At 62.4% G+C, this 13,516-nt stretch overlaps 2 protein-coding genes across 2 annotated transcripts in view; both read left to right on the top strand.

The window, feature by feature from the left end:
* The first annotated feature begins 4,320 nt into the window (after window positions 1-4,320).
* On the top strand, window positions 4,321-5,316 carry P2RY6 (pyrimidinergic receptor P2Y6). Its single transcript, XM_009955154.2, has one exon. It carries the CDS (start codon window positions 4,321-4,323, stop codon window positions 5,314-5,316), a length of 996 nt encoding a protein of 331 aa, XP_009953456.1.
* A 4,032-nt stretch (window positions 5,317-9,348) lies between these two features.
* Window positions 9,349-13,516, top strand: part of ARHGEF17 (Rho guanine nucleotide exchange factor 17) — a 37,613-nt gene continuing 33,445 nt past the window's right edge. The window contains exon 1 of the mRNA XM_086481595.1: window positions 9,349-12,387. Coding sequence (XP_086337721.1) covers window positions 9,349-12,387 — 3,039 coding nt within the window. The remainder of the gene's footprint in view (window positions 12,388-13,516) is intronic.

The raw sequence follows: 13,516 nt of genomic DNA on the forward strand, positions 1-13,516 counted from the left end.
CTCGGCACACCCTGCAACTGGGTTTTTCCTAGGATCCAGAGGGATTTTTTTCCCACGATCCAGAGGGATTTTTTTCCCACTTACCTCCGGCTTTCCTATCCCTCCCAGCCCGGCAGCACTGGGGTTTGGTGCCCCATTTCCCTCTTACAGAGGTTTTTTTGCTTATTTGCCATTTTTAGGGGATGGGTCCCTTGTTTTTCAGCCGCTCATTGTATTTTCGGCTCAGCTCTGGCTACGGATGCCCTCTGCCACAGAGGAGCATGCGTAGCCTTGGGCATGTCCCTTAGCAAGCCCCCACAAACACCCCTCCAAGGGGTGTTTTCAGGAGCAAATCTGTTCAAATGGGGCGTCACTGATTCGCTTCAAACCCAGTGCCCGTGCCTCAGTTTCCCTTGTGTGGCTGCAGCAAGAGGGGCCAAGGCAACTGGAGCATCTTCCTCCTCTTGGTGCCACCATGCCAGGTGACCTCCCTGTCCCCACCATCTGCCCCAGATGTTTGCCTTTGGAAGGAGCCAAAAATGGGGGAAGAGACCCCAAAAATGGGGGAGAAGAGCCAAAACTTCATGGGTCTGGTGGCACAGTTGGGCATGCCAGGATGCATCCCAGCGGGCCCAAGGTGGGTCTGGGGCGCATTCCCTGCCCCGGTGGCTTTTGCCAGCCCTGGATGTCCCTTGGTGTCCAGGCAAGGCTCTTTTGGGGGTGCAGGGTGGGTGCATGGGGGGGGGTACCATGTGTGGGGCATGTCCACGCGTGTCTATGCGTGTGTAGGGAGGCTGCATGTGTGTGTATAGGGGGCACACGTATGGGTGCAGGGGACGGGGATGTGGAGCCGTGATGGAGTTGCTGGCGTGGGCTGTGCCGTGCCATGCCATGCCCACGTGGCCGTGCAGTGCTGTGCAGTGCCATGCAGTGCTGTGCAGTGCCATGCAGTGCTGTGCCGTGCAGCGTGGTGCAGTGCCTGCCCTGCCCTGCAGTGCCCGTGGTGCTGTGCCAATGGTGCTGTGCCATGCAGTGCTGTGCCATGCAGCATGGTGCAGTGCCCGCCCTGCCCTGCAGTGCCCGTGGTGCTGTGCCAATGGTGCTGTGCCATGCAGTGCTGTGCCATGCAGCATGGTGCAGTGCCTGCCCTGCCCTGCAGTGCCCGTGGTGCTGTGCCATGCAGTGCTGTGCCGTGCAGCATGGTGCAGCGCCTGCCCTGCCCTGCAGTGCCCGTGGTGCTGTGCCAATGGTGCTGTGCCATGCAGCACGGTGCAGTGCCAACGTGCCGCCCTGCAGTGCCCGTGGTGCTGTGCCATGCAGTGCCATGCAGTGCTGTGCCGTGCAGCATGGTGCAGTGCCAACGTGCCGCCCTGCAGTGACCACGGTGCTGTGCCATGCAGTGCTGTGCCGTGCAGCATGGTGCAGTGCCTGCCCTGCCCTGCAGTGCCCGTGGTGCTCTGCCAATGGTGCTGTGCCATGCAGCACGGTGCAGTGCCAACGTGCCGCCCTGCAGTGCCCGTGGTGCTGTGCCATGCAGTGCCATGCAGTGCTGTGCCATGCAGCACGGTGCAGTGCCTGCCCTGCCCTGCAGTGCCCGTGGTGCTGTGCCATGCAGTGCCATGCAGCGCCGTGCCATGCCGTGCGGTGCCCACCCTGCTGCGCAGCGCCGTAGGACGTGGTGCAGTGCCCACCCCGCAGTGCCACGCGGTGCCCACGGTGCCGTGCCGTGCAGTGTCCCCCCCCCGCCACGCCGTGCCGCACAGCACCCACGGGGCCATGCCACCCAGCCTGGTGCCCACCCTGCCGTGCCGTGCCCCGCGGCAGCACCGTGGGTGCCCACCCTGCCACCCAGGTTTCCGTTCCACGTCGCCCCGCGGCGCTGCCGTTGGGTGGAAAGCGGAAGCTCGGCGGGGCGAGCGCAGCACCCCGAGGCCCCAGATGTGGCCGGGTGCTGGGCAGAGCAGCAGGTCCCAGCACCCTGTGGCACCCCCTGGGACCCACTGGCACTCCAGCAGGTAAGACGCGCTCCCAGGTCCCCCACGACCCCTCTTGCCAGCCACTTTGTCCCCAGTGTCACCGCGGTGCTCCTGCAAGCACGGGTGGGGTGGCAGAGGCTCCCGTGGGTGCCCGGGGTGGGGGGGCTGGGTGGGTGCTTCCCCGGCCTGGGGTCCCCGGGGAGATTTGGGGCATCCCAGGGGATGTGGCAGTTCACAGCCCTGGGGCACCTATTGGCTTGGAGGTGGCAGAGGTGGGGGCTGGGACTGCCTGCGGTTTGGGGGGACAACGGGGTGCAGTGGGGTGCAGGAAACCCAGCAGGGTGCAGGGGGGGCTCGGCAGGGGGCAGGGTGCCAGGGGGCTCAGGGGGTTGCAGAGGGCTCAATGGGATGCAGGGGGGGCTCACTGGGGTGCAGGGGAATCAACAGGGTGCCAGAGGGACATGTGGCAGCAGGGAGAGCAGAGGGGGACTGATCTACAAGCCTGGAGCACCCCTAAAAAAAATGGGGGAGCCTTGTGTGTGTCCCCAACGCTCTTCCCGAGCCTAGCCCCATGGCCAGGCTGTGCTGTGGGGCTGGTAAATCCCCAAAGACCTGAAATGGGGCCACCAGGGTGGTACAACGGGATGGCCCCTGGACTTGCGTCTGTCCCCACGGTCCCCTCTGCCCCGTGTACCTGGCTGGAGCTCGGCCTCTTCCCTCCCTGCCTCAGTTTCCCTTCCCAACCGGCACATAGACACCGGCCACCCCATTTCCAGGCAAGCTCGTCCCCTCCAGGCATCAGGGTGGCCGCCGGGGCGTGCAGGGGGAAGCGAGTCCTGGCCCCGCACCACCGCAGGTCTGCCGGCGACGGAGGAAGCGAGAGGAGGAAGGAGAAGTAGCTCGGTGCGACCCGGGAGGGTGCAGCACCCATGGGTGGCACAGCGAGGGATTCGGCCAAGTGACGTGGCTGGGGTCAGGGGTCTCTTCACGCCGTAGGACCACGTCTTTTGCGCTAGTCTCAGCCTCTGAGGAAAGCAGATGGCCTCTTCCCCAGCTCCGAGCAGCCCTGAGGCCACGTGGATGGGCTCTCTTAGCCCACAAAACCAAAAACTTCCGGGACCAGAGTGTCACCAGACCCTATTCTTGGATAAAAGTAACTGCAGGATGTCTGTGGGTCATGCTGGCCTCCGTGCAGGTGGCATCTCCGGAAACTTAGGGGACGCAGCTCGCTCGGGTGACCGGCTGTAGGGTTTTGGCACCCCCTGCAGAGGAGCAGGACGCCATGCCATGATTTCCTCTCCTGCACTGGTACGAGGGCGGTTTGGCCTTCTGCGGGGGTGTGAGTGTCGGGGGAAGGATCATGGCGGTGATCACGGCCACCGCACTGCCCTGTGTGCCACCACCCCCGCTCTCTTCACCTTCACTCTCCTGGTGGACCCCTAAATCCATCGTCATGGTTTTACAGTTGTAGAACCACAGAAGGGTTTGGGTTGGAAGGGACCTCAAAGACCATCCAGTCCAACCCCCCTGCCCTGGGCAGGGACACCTCCCACCAGACCAGGTTGCTCCCAGCCCCATCCAGCCTGGCCTTGAGCCCTGCCAGGGAGGGGGCAGCCACGGCTGCTCTGGGCAACCCATGTCAGTGCCTCAGCACCCTCACAGGGAAGAATTTCTTCCTAGTATCTCATCTAATCTCCCCTCTTTCAGTTTGAAACCGTCACCCCTCATCCCATCACCACACCCCCTGACCAAGAGTCCCTCCCCACCTCTCCTGCAGCCCCTTTCAGCACTGGAAACCGCTCTAAGGTCTCCCCGGCCCCTTCTCTCCTCCAGGCTGAACACCCCCAACTCCCAGCCTGTCCTCACAGGGAGCTGCTCCAGCCCCTCAGCATCTTCGTGGCCTCCTCTGGACCCGCTCCAGCAGCTCCGTGTCTGTCTTGTGCTGGTGCCCCCAGAGCTGGACGCAGCCCTGCAGGGGGGTCTCACCAGAGCGGAGCAGAGGGGCAGAATCCCCTCCCTCGCCCTGCTGGCCACGCTGCTCTGGGTGCAGCCCAGGAGGCCGTTGGCTTTCTGGGCTGCCAGCGCACGTTGCTGCCTCATGTCCAGCTTTTCATCCACCAGCACCCCCAGGTCCTTCTCCCCAGGGCTGCTCCCCATCCCTTCATCCCCCAGCCCATGTGGATACCAGGGGTTGCCGCGGCCCAGACGGATGGGGCTATGGGGTTGCACGCACCGGTCCGGTTTCATCCTGCTGGGGTGGATGTGGCACCACGCAGCCGAGTCACCAACCATCCCCTTTGTCATTCGCAGGCGCTGCTGAGGGGCTACACCAGCAGAGAGGACGCTGGCCGAGGGGACCACCACCATGGCGGCCAACCTGACGGCCCTCGTGGGTGCTGGGAGGAACTCGTGCACCTTCCACGAGGAGTTCAAGCAGGTCCTGCTGCCCCTGGTCTACTCGGTGGTGTTCATGGTGGGGTTGCCCTTGAACGCCGTGGTCATCGGGCAGATCTGGGTGGCCCGGAAGGCGCTCAGCCGCACCATGATCTACATGCTGAACCTGGCCACGGCTGACCTGCTCTATGTCTGCTCCCTCCCGCTCCTCATCTACAACTACACCCAGAAGGATTATTGGCCTTTTGGGGACTTCACCTGCAAATTCGTCCGCTTCCAGTTCTACACCAACCTACACGGCAGCATCCTCTTCCTCACCTGCATCAGCGTCCAGCGGTACCTGGGCATCTGCCACCCCTTGGCCTCGTGGCACAAGAAGAAGGGGAAGAAGCTGACGTGGCTGGTGTGCGCTGCGGTGTGGTTCATCGTCATCGCCCAGTGCCTGCCCACCTTCATCTTCGCTTCCACCGGCACCCAGAGGAACCGTACCGTCTGCTATGACCTGAGCCCGCCGGATCGCTCCGCCGCCTACTTCCCCTATGGCATCACCCTCACCGTCACGGGCTTCCTCCTGCCCTTCGGGGCCATCCTCGCCTGCTACTGCAGCATGGCCCGGATCCTGTGCCAGAAGGACGAGCTGATCGGCTTGGCGGTGCACAAGAGGAAGGACAAAGCTGTGCGTATGATCATCATCGTGGTCATCGTCTTCTCCATCAGTTTTTTCCCCTTCCACCTCACTAAGACCATCTACCTGATCGTCCGTTCCTCGCCCAGCCTGCCCTGCCCGGCTCTACAGGCGTTTGCCATCGCCTACAAGTGCACGCGCCCCTTCGCCAGCATGAACAGCGTCCTCGACCCCATCCTCTTCTACTTCACCCAACGCAAATTTCGCGAAAGCACCCGCTACCTCCTCGACAAGATGAGCTCCAAGTGGCGGCATGACCACTGCGTTACCTACGGCTCCTAGGCGAGGACAAGGGCCGCCTCAGTGTCACCAGGACCAGGCATGGAGCAATTTTGGCTTTCAGCTCCACGGAGCAGAGATGGCTTCATCTGGGGATGTGCTGCAGGACAGGAGGACGGCGTCTCCCAAGCTTTCAGCACTTTCATCCCATCTCCAGCCCACAGGGGTGCAGTATCAACCCCATCATGGCACAGATTCGGTGTCCTCTCTCTGGCTTCGTTGCTCAGTTTGAGAAGCTTAGCACCACGTTTCCCTGGTGGCCAAGCCACTGATGCAATAAAAAACCCTGGTGGGACCATGGAGAACACAGTGGGACCATGGAGGACGCTGGCTCAGGGCGAGCCGCGGGGGGTGGATTTCTCCCCCTTCTCATCTAAAGCTTCCCTGATGGGGCCAAGCAAAGGCTGGAGAGGGTTTAGTTCAGCTCGTACCTGTCTGGGGAACACGGGGCCGTGTGTTTCTCCAGCTCAAGATCAGTGTCACGGATGTCTTTTTGGGGTAATACTGGGACACGCCTATCCCCCAGTCCCCAGAATGGGGCTACACCAGTAAGAGACATGGACCCCCTGGTACCGCTGGTGCTGCAAAATGGTGGGAGAGCATCCGTGGCCAGAGTGGGAACTGGGAAAAGGGACATAAGGGCAACTGGGACACCCACGCTGGATTTCCCACCCAAATGATGACCTTGGGCTGGGTTAGACACAAGCCAGCGGTGTTGTCACCTGCCTGGGGACTTCCAGCACTTCCCGGTCCAGCTCTCTGCTTAGCCCAGCACCCCGAATCCCACCCATCCTGGCATTATTGGTGCCCTGCTGTCACCTCCTACCCAGGATCCACAAAAACCAGAGCCGGCACACCCAGCCACAATGCCCAGCGTCGGCAAATCCCCGTCACCGAGCTACTCGGTGTCCTCGGCCATGCCAACATCCCAGTGTTGGCTTGGCCTCTCCACCACCCCCACGCTGGGTCGGGGCTTGAGCTTTGACAGCGCAGGGTTGTACCACTAATGGCTCTGCAAGTCTTCTTTAACATGTAGGATGTATAAAATAAACCCCCCCTCCTTTTTCAGGTGGGTCTGGACACACATTGACACCCGCTGTACGCACAGACCTGTGATTCCCGCGAGCGGGGGGCGGTTTGGAGCCAAGCACAGGCTACGCAGAGCAGATATTCTCTGCCCTGAATGCGCTATATCTATCTATACGGTGTATGTATGTATATTTAGTATGCATACATATTAGATATGGATAGGGATAACTGGTTTGCTGCATTTCCCGCAGGTTATCTGACAGTAATAATCACGTCTAAATCGATCTAAGCAATTCGCTTCAGATCTCCAGGGACGAGTGCCCCTCCAGCTTCCCTGCCTGCACCCAGCCAAGCGCCCTGACTTCATCCCGACTTGCTCCCCGCAAGCGCGCCGCGTCTTCCTCGGGGACCCAGCCACCAGAATGCAGGGTTGGTGGTCCCAGAGTGGCTCCTTGCTGTTGCGAGGATGAGGAAAGGGCCCAGGGTGGTCATCGTCTCGTGGGCGCTGCTCAAGGACCTCAGCGTCGCGGCGGGCTGGAACAGGGGGATCCTGCGACGGCGTTGTCTCCAACTGCCTCGTTCTGCAGGAGCGGTGGCCGTGTCCTGGTTGGGAGGACCCTGCATTGTGACAACGGCTTTGGGTTAGGGCACAGAACGTGATGGAGGAGGAGGCAAAGCCAGCCCTGGGCTTTCCCTTGGCCAGAGCTCATCCGTGCCAAAATCTCCTCTGATGTATTTTTGGGGTCCTGCAGGCGAAGGGCAAAATGCTGGGGGGGCGGGGGGGGGGGATTGTCTGTGAGAGCGGCGACCGGTGGGACAAACCCAGCCTGGTGTCCCCATCTCCTCCCAAGACCAAAGGAAGGTGACAGGGTGGGAGGCGCCGGGCCACGCCATCCGGACCCAGGAGAGGGCGCAAAATATTTAGATTTGGAGAAATCCAGCTGGGTCGGGGGGTGCCCACCGGGCTCCAGGGAGGGGTGGAGGAGCCCTGCTCCATCACACCACCCCACGTCTGGACAGCACCCGCGGGACGAGGTGGCTGGCCAAAATCTAACCACACTAAAGCTCTGAGGGGAAAAAAAATAAGCAGCTCCTCAAAAGGCTAGTGGTGGCTGCAGGGACACCATGGGCTCGGACGGTGACATCCAGCCACCCCAGGACACCCCAATCAGGTCCCTGATGGTAGAATTGCCAATTTTGGATGTTTTTAAGGGTAGGAGGCACATGGAGATCACTTTGGGTCTGACCACGTCCTGCTCGGCCTTGGGGACCTGTCAGCAGTTCCCTTGGTACCACCAGGCCTAGAAGCCAGGGTGACGGGCACAGCGGGGTGCTTTAGAGACGGGGTGGGTGCTTCAAAACATCTTTGCTTGTGAGATGCTCAACACGAGCAGCCTGAGGATCAGCTCCTACAGCACCAGGAGGGGATGAAATGCGTGGCTCTTCCCAAAATCCCATCCTGAGCGCCAGATGACCATGGGGACATCATGGGGGCATCGTCCTTACGGCCGGGAGACACCTAGCCCTGGGGGAACCAGGGGAGGAGGGTGGAGGGAGGGAAGGGAAAGCCGGGGAAGGAATACCCGCCAGGGTGGTGCAACTCAGGGCATCGCCAGAGGCACTTTTTAGGTCCTGAAAAATGGGGGTTGGGTCGAGGCGGTGGTGTTGGGTTATTTTTTTAAATCCTGACCAGTTTTTTGTGCCAGCAATATCCTTCGTGCAGCCAGGACTTCTCCAGCCCCATCCACGCTGCCAAGGCCTCAGCTCCTCCATCCACTGCCCCACCACATTTTTCACATCCCCAGCGAGAAATCTGGCGTCTTGGGGGAAAAGGGGGTTACAGGCTGCAAATAGCAAGTGCTGACAAGCTGACACTAAAAAATCCAGGAGAAAGTCTGTTCGCAGGGCAGCGTGTCGCCGGGGCTCTTTGCGAGTTGGGAACAAGGTGTTCTGCCATCCCCGAGATAAGTTGCAAAGCGGGGGCCAGAGAAAGCCACAGCAAAGGGAAGGACCTCTGGCTGGCACCCAAATTTTCGTCTATTTATTCTGTTTTCCCCTAAAAAAAAAAAAAACAAAAAAAAAAAAAAAACAAAAAAAAGAAAAGCTGCGAGGAGGTGGAGGGAAGGGATGAAGAATGGGGGGGGGGTGAAGAATGCGGGGGGGGGTGAAGGATGCAGGGGGGTTTGTGAAGAGTGTGGAGTGGGGGGGATGAAGGATGCGGGGGGGGGGGGGTGAAAGATGCGGGGTGGTGGAATGAAGGATGTGGTGGGGGGGAAGAAGAAGGATGCGGGGGATGAAGGATGCGGGGGGGGTGAAGGATGAAGTGGGATGAAGGATGCGGGGGGGGGTGAAGGATGCAGTGGAGGGGTGAAGGATGCAGTGGGGGGGTGAAGAATGGGGGGGGGGTGAAGGATGCAGTGGGGGGGTGAAAGATGCAGTGTGGAGGGGTGAAGAATGCGGGGTGGGGGATGAAGGATGCGGGGGGGGGATGAAGGATGCGGGGGGTGGATGAAGGATGCGGGGGGGTGGGTGAAGGATGCGGGGGGGGGGGGGGCGTGAAGGATGCGGGGGGCATGCGGAGTGCTCCTGCTTGGCCCGGGAGCAGGAGGGCAGCTCTGCGGCCCCCACCACCCCCCCCCCCAAAAAAAAAAAAGGAAAAATTAAATAAATATTTTTTTTTAAAAAAAGGGCAAAATCTCCAACCATCCACCCTCCCCCTCCGCGGGAGGAAACCCCGCCTCCGGGGAGGAAAGTTTATTTGAATGCAACAAATAAAAAAGCAGGGGGGTGAGGGAGGAGGAAAAGCCAAAAAAAAAAAAAAAAAAAAAAAAAAAAGAGAGAGAAAACAAAGCGGGAGGGATGAAGCCCGCTGGCAGCCCGGAGGAGGAGCGGGGCCGGGCGGTGCCTGCGGCGGGGCCGGGGCCGGGGCGCGGCGGCGGCGGGGCCGGGGGGCGGGCGGAGGCGGCGGCGGCGGCGGCGGCGGCGGCGGGGGGGGGGGGGCAGACAATGGCGGAGGGGGGCAGCGGCCGGGGGGTAGCGGCGGGTCGGTGGCTCCTGCCCGCCTCCTCCCCGCCTTCCTCCTCCTCCTCCTCCTCCTCCTCCTCCTCCTTCTTCTTCTTCCCGGGTAGGAAAGTTTCAGCGTCGATCGCGGAGCAACAACCGGGCCGGGCTTTGGGCAGCCTGGCCCCTTCGGTACGGCAGCTTTCGCTTCGTTTTACCGAGCCGGAGCCAACGGGCCCGGTTCATGCCGGGGCTCAACCGCCCTCCCCGGTTCCGCCACCGCCGCCGCCGCCGTCGTCGTCGCCGCCGGGCCCGGGGTTAACCGCGGAGCCGCCGCCGCCGCGTTGGCCCAGCGTCCCGGCGATGCGGAAACTCTTCGGGGAAAGCTGCCGGCAACCTCCGGGGGGAACCGGCCACGGGACCGGGAATGGGCCCGGCAGCGGGATGGGGAACGGCAACGGGGCTGGAAGCGGCCCCGGCGCCGGGAGTGGAAGCGGGAGCGGTCGCGGAGCTCCCCCGCCGCCGCCGCCTCCACCCCGCAGCCGCGTCCCGCACCCGGCTCTCCGTTCTCCCCGCGGAGCTCCGCCGGAGCCCGGCCCGCATTCCTGGCATAACTCGACTCGACCGCAACCACCCTCCTCCTCCTCCTCCTCCCCATCGCCCCGCTCCAACGGGGAAGGCGAAGCCACGGCGGCCCGTTCTCCCCGCGCTTCGTCCGGCAGCGAAGGCGAAGGGCAAACCGGTGCCCACCGGCACCGCGCCGCCCGGAAGAAGAAGAAGGAGAGCGGTGGTTGGGAGAGCCCAACGGCGGATGGCGGCGGCGGCGGCGGCGATGCTGAGGCTGAAGGCTGCGCGAGGGTCGTCCCCCGTCACCCGTTGCCCGCCGTGGCCCGCGTCTCCAAGGTGAACATCCCGCCCTTCGGCAGCCCCGGTGGGTCGCGGAGCAGCAGTCGTTATTCCAGCACGGAGACGCTGAAGGAAGAGGAGCAGCTGGGGAGCTGTTGTCCCAACCTGGGACGGACTCTCCAGGCAGGCTACGGTGTCTATCGATCCCCCAGCTTTGGGACGAGCGATGGCCTGGCGTGGGGACAGCCAGCGGTCCGTGTCCGGCCCAAGCTGCCGCAGGGCACAGCCAAGGCAAAACCGGACTTTGGGAGTGAGAGCCTGCACCAGCCGGGGCTGGAAGGCGAGCGGGCCAAGCACCGCAAGTCCTTGTCCAACCCTGACATTGCCACCGAGACCCTGACGCTCCTCAGCTTCCTCAAATCAGACCTCTCGGAGCTGAAGGTGAAGAAGAAAGGGGTGAGGATCGGCCTTGACGCGGGTTCCGACGGCTGCTCCGGCGTCGCCAACCCCTCCCCAGGCAGCCGCGGCACCACTCAGCCCCTCAACCGCTGGGCGCCAGGCGAGCGACCAACCCTCAAGGACCTGACGGCCACATTGCGTCGCGCCAAGTCCTTCACCTGCTCCGAAAAACTGGGGACGCGGCGGCTTTTCCTACAGAGCACCATGAAGCAGAGCTCCTCCGAGCTCCTCCTGGCCACCGCGGACAGCCAGGAGCAGGTGGCTTCGGATGGGGGACAGCGGGGGGACAAGGATGCTCTCCCCATGGTCATCCAGGACCAGTACATCCAGGAAGCAAGGCAGGTCTTTGAGAAGATCAGCAGGATGGGTTCCCAGCAGGACTACAGCTTCACGGCTGAGCAGAAGGACAGTGGAGGTGTAGAGAGCGCCGAGGTGGTGGCACCGACGGGGACGACAGACGTGACCCTTCGGGGACGGGCGGAGAGCACGCAGTGTTTGAAGGAAGTGGATTCGGAGGAGAACCTCGCTCGAAGGAAATCCGTGGAGGAGCTGTCGGGTCATGAGTCAAGTGTGACGGACGAGGGCATCGTCACGGAGCCAGAGCCTGTGGGGATGCCCTTCCAAGACCTGCGGGAGGCCGTGGACGCCTGGACACTGCCCAATGCCGGGCCGGCAGCCAGCGACACCGAAACGCCACTGCCCGCTCACTCGGCATCAGCGGTTGAAGACCTTCCAGCTGGCAAATCGGAGACACCGAGCACCCCCGGCAGCTTGCGGCGCCGCCGTAAGTTCCCCTCGGCGGGTGCCAATGGGATGGAGGGTGGCGGCGAGGGTGGCGCCGAGCCCTACCGCTCCCTGAGCGACCCCATGCCCCACCGGAGATGCTCGGTGGCGGAGGAGGCGAAGAATTTCTCCGTTGACAGCAACCTCCTGGGCTCGCTGAGCGCCAAGGCGGGCATCCCCCAACCCACCACCATCGCGGGCAGCGCGGGCAGCGCGGGCAGCGACCTGTCGCTCGGCAGCGATGGGCCGCGGGACTACAACAGCCTCATCCGAACCATCGTCAGCCAGCCCGGCGCCATGGCTAAGCTCATCGATGAGAAAGGCAACGGCAAGACCATCAAGAAGAAGTCGTTGAGCGACCCCAGCCGCCGCGGCGAGCTGCCGGCTGGTGCCTTCGAAGGTCCCGGTGAGGCCATCAGCGAGCTGGAGCCCAGCATCCCACCGTCCAGCAGCGAGCCCATCCTTTCGGCACAGCCAACAGCGCCAGGCACCGGCCGCGGCTACGGCTTTGACCCTAAGCTGGCTGATGTGCTGTCCCCTCGCATCGCCCGGCGCAGCTCCAAGAAGCGCTCCAACCGCGCGGCTCACCAGGAAAACCAACCGCCGCCGGTGCCCGCCGTCCTCACCAAGAGCCGCCCGGCCACCAAGCACGTCCGTCACACCAGCGAGCCCGCCACCTTCGTCCCCATCACCGTCCCTGAGCCGCACGTCCCCTCCAGCCATCACAGCCACCTCCCCGCGCCAGCTGCCAGCCGCTCGCCTGGCAAATCCTTCGCGACCCTCCAACCCCCTTCGCTGGAGGATGTCACCAAGCGGTACATGCTGGCCCTCAACTCAGGTGATGCATCCCCCAGTCCCGGGGATGGACCCCGCTCTCCGCCCGCCGCCCCGCCACCGCGACTGCCCCGGTGCCCACGGCCGCCCGACGAACACGGCCCCCGGACCAAGCCGCAGGTGGTAAGTGCCCATCCGTCCTAAAAATACCTTCGTTTCACGGGGTGCGCGACCCCTCCAAAGTGGTGGTGGCTTTGGGGGTCCCTCGCGTGTCCCTCACTGGGGACAAATTCCCGCCTGCAGATGCGCTGCTGGGTGGCCAACAGCCTTCCCAGCCCTTTCAGGCGATCCCAAGGGGACGAGCTCTTGTTTGTAGGAGCGACCTCCCCCCATAAAAGGTGATTTTTGGGTGGGAAGGAGCAGTTTTCGGGTTAAAGAGCGCCAAATTTTGGTGGAAGGTGGTTTGATGGATATATACATTACATGTTATATTTATATATGGCATCTCCCGGTGATGTTATATAAGGTCCTGGTAAACGGGTGTGCTCTTGGCTGGCGCCAAGATGCTGAACCAAAGATCGCCGTTTCCTTGGCAGGGAAGGCTTGAATGGTCCTTTTCCTTGGGATTCCCCATCTCATACCCACTATTGAGCAAATCGGCATTTTCCTCCCCAGAAAAATCGCCATCCCTCTGACCGGAACTGTGAGCTTTGCCGTGTCGGCAGCGTGGGAAAAAGGGGAAAAACTATTTTTGTGCCTGCGCTGTGTATTTTATCGATGGGTAAAGTTTTATCCTGTCCGTGGAAGAATTAAGGCTGCTTGGGGGATGCAAAGGTGCGCTCGCCCCGGCGTGCGGCCGTGTGCTTTGGGGTCTTTTCTGGGCTGGGTTTTTGGCATCGCTGTTGTTCGAAAATGGACTTGGGTTCCCATCACTCCGGGTGTTTGTGCTGGGAAGTGCTTGGAAGCGCCACCTCCTCCTGCGGCACAGCAGTGCCGGCACCCACGGGGCTTTTAATAGCTCCGGGCGAAGCCCAGAAATACCCGTTCCTGCGGGGGATGAGCCGATAGTTCGCGGGGAGCGGGGCTGGCAGGGCTCTCTCGCCCTGCTTTGATGCCGATTTAAGAGGACGGGCTGGACCGTTCCCTTCAACAGCCGCCAGCAACCAAGCGTGAAGTCCCCAGGGCTGAGCCTGACGGCGTAACCCTTGCTGGCCGGGGCAGAGCCACATGCAGTAGAGATGTTTTTCTTTGCACGCTTCCAAAATCCAGATCCCTGTGTCCTTCCACCGACTCACAGAACGGCAGGGGTTGG

This window comes from Leptosomus discolor, chromosome 1, assembly GCF_034619465.1.
Source record: "Leptosomus discolor isolate bLepDis1 chromosome 1, bLepDis1.hap2, whole genome shotgun sequence".
Classification (NCBI taxonomy): domain Eukaryota; kingdom Metazoa; phylum Chordata; class Aves; order Leptosomiformes; family Leptosomidae; genus Leptosomus; species Leptosomus discolor.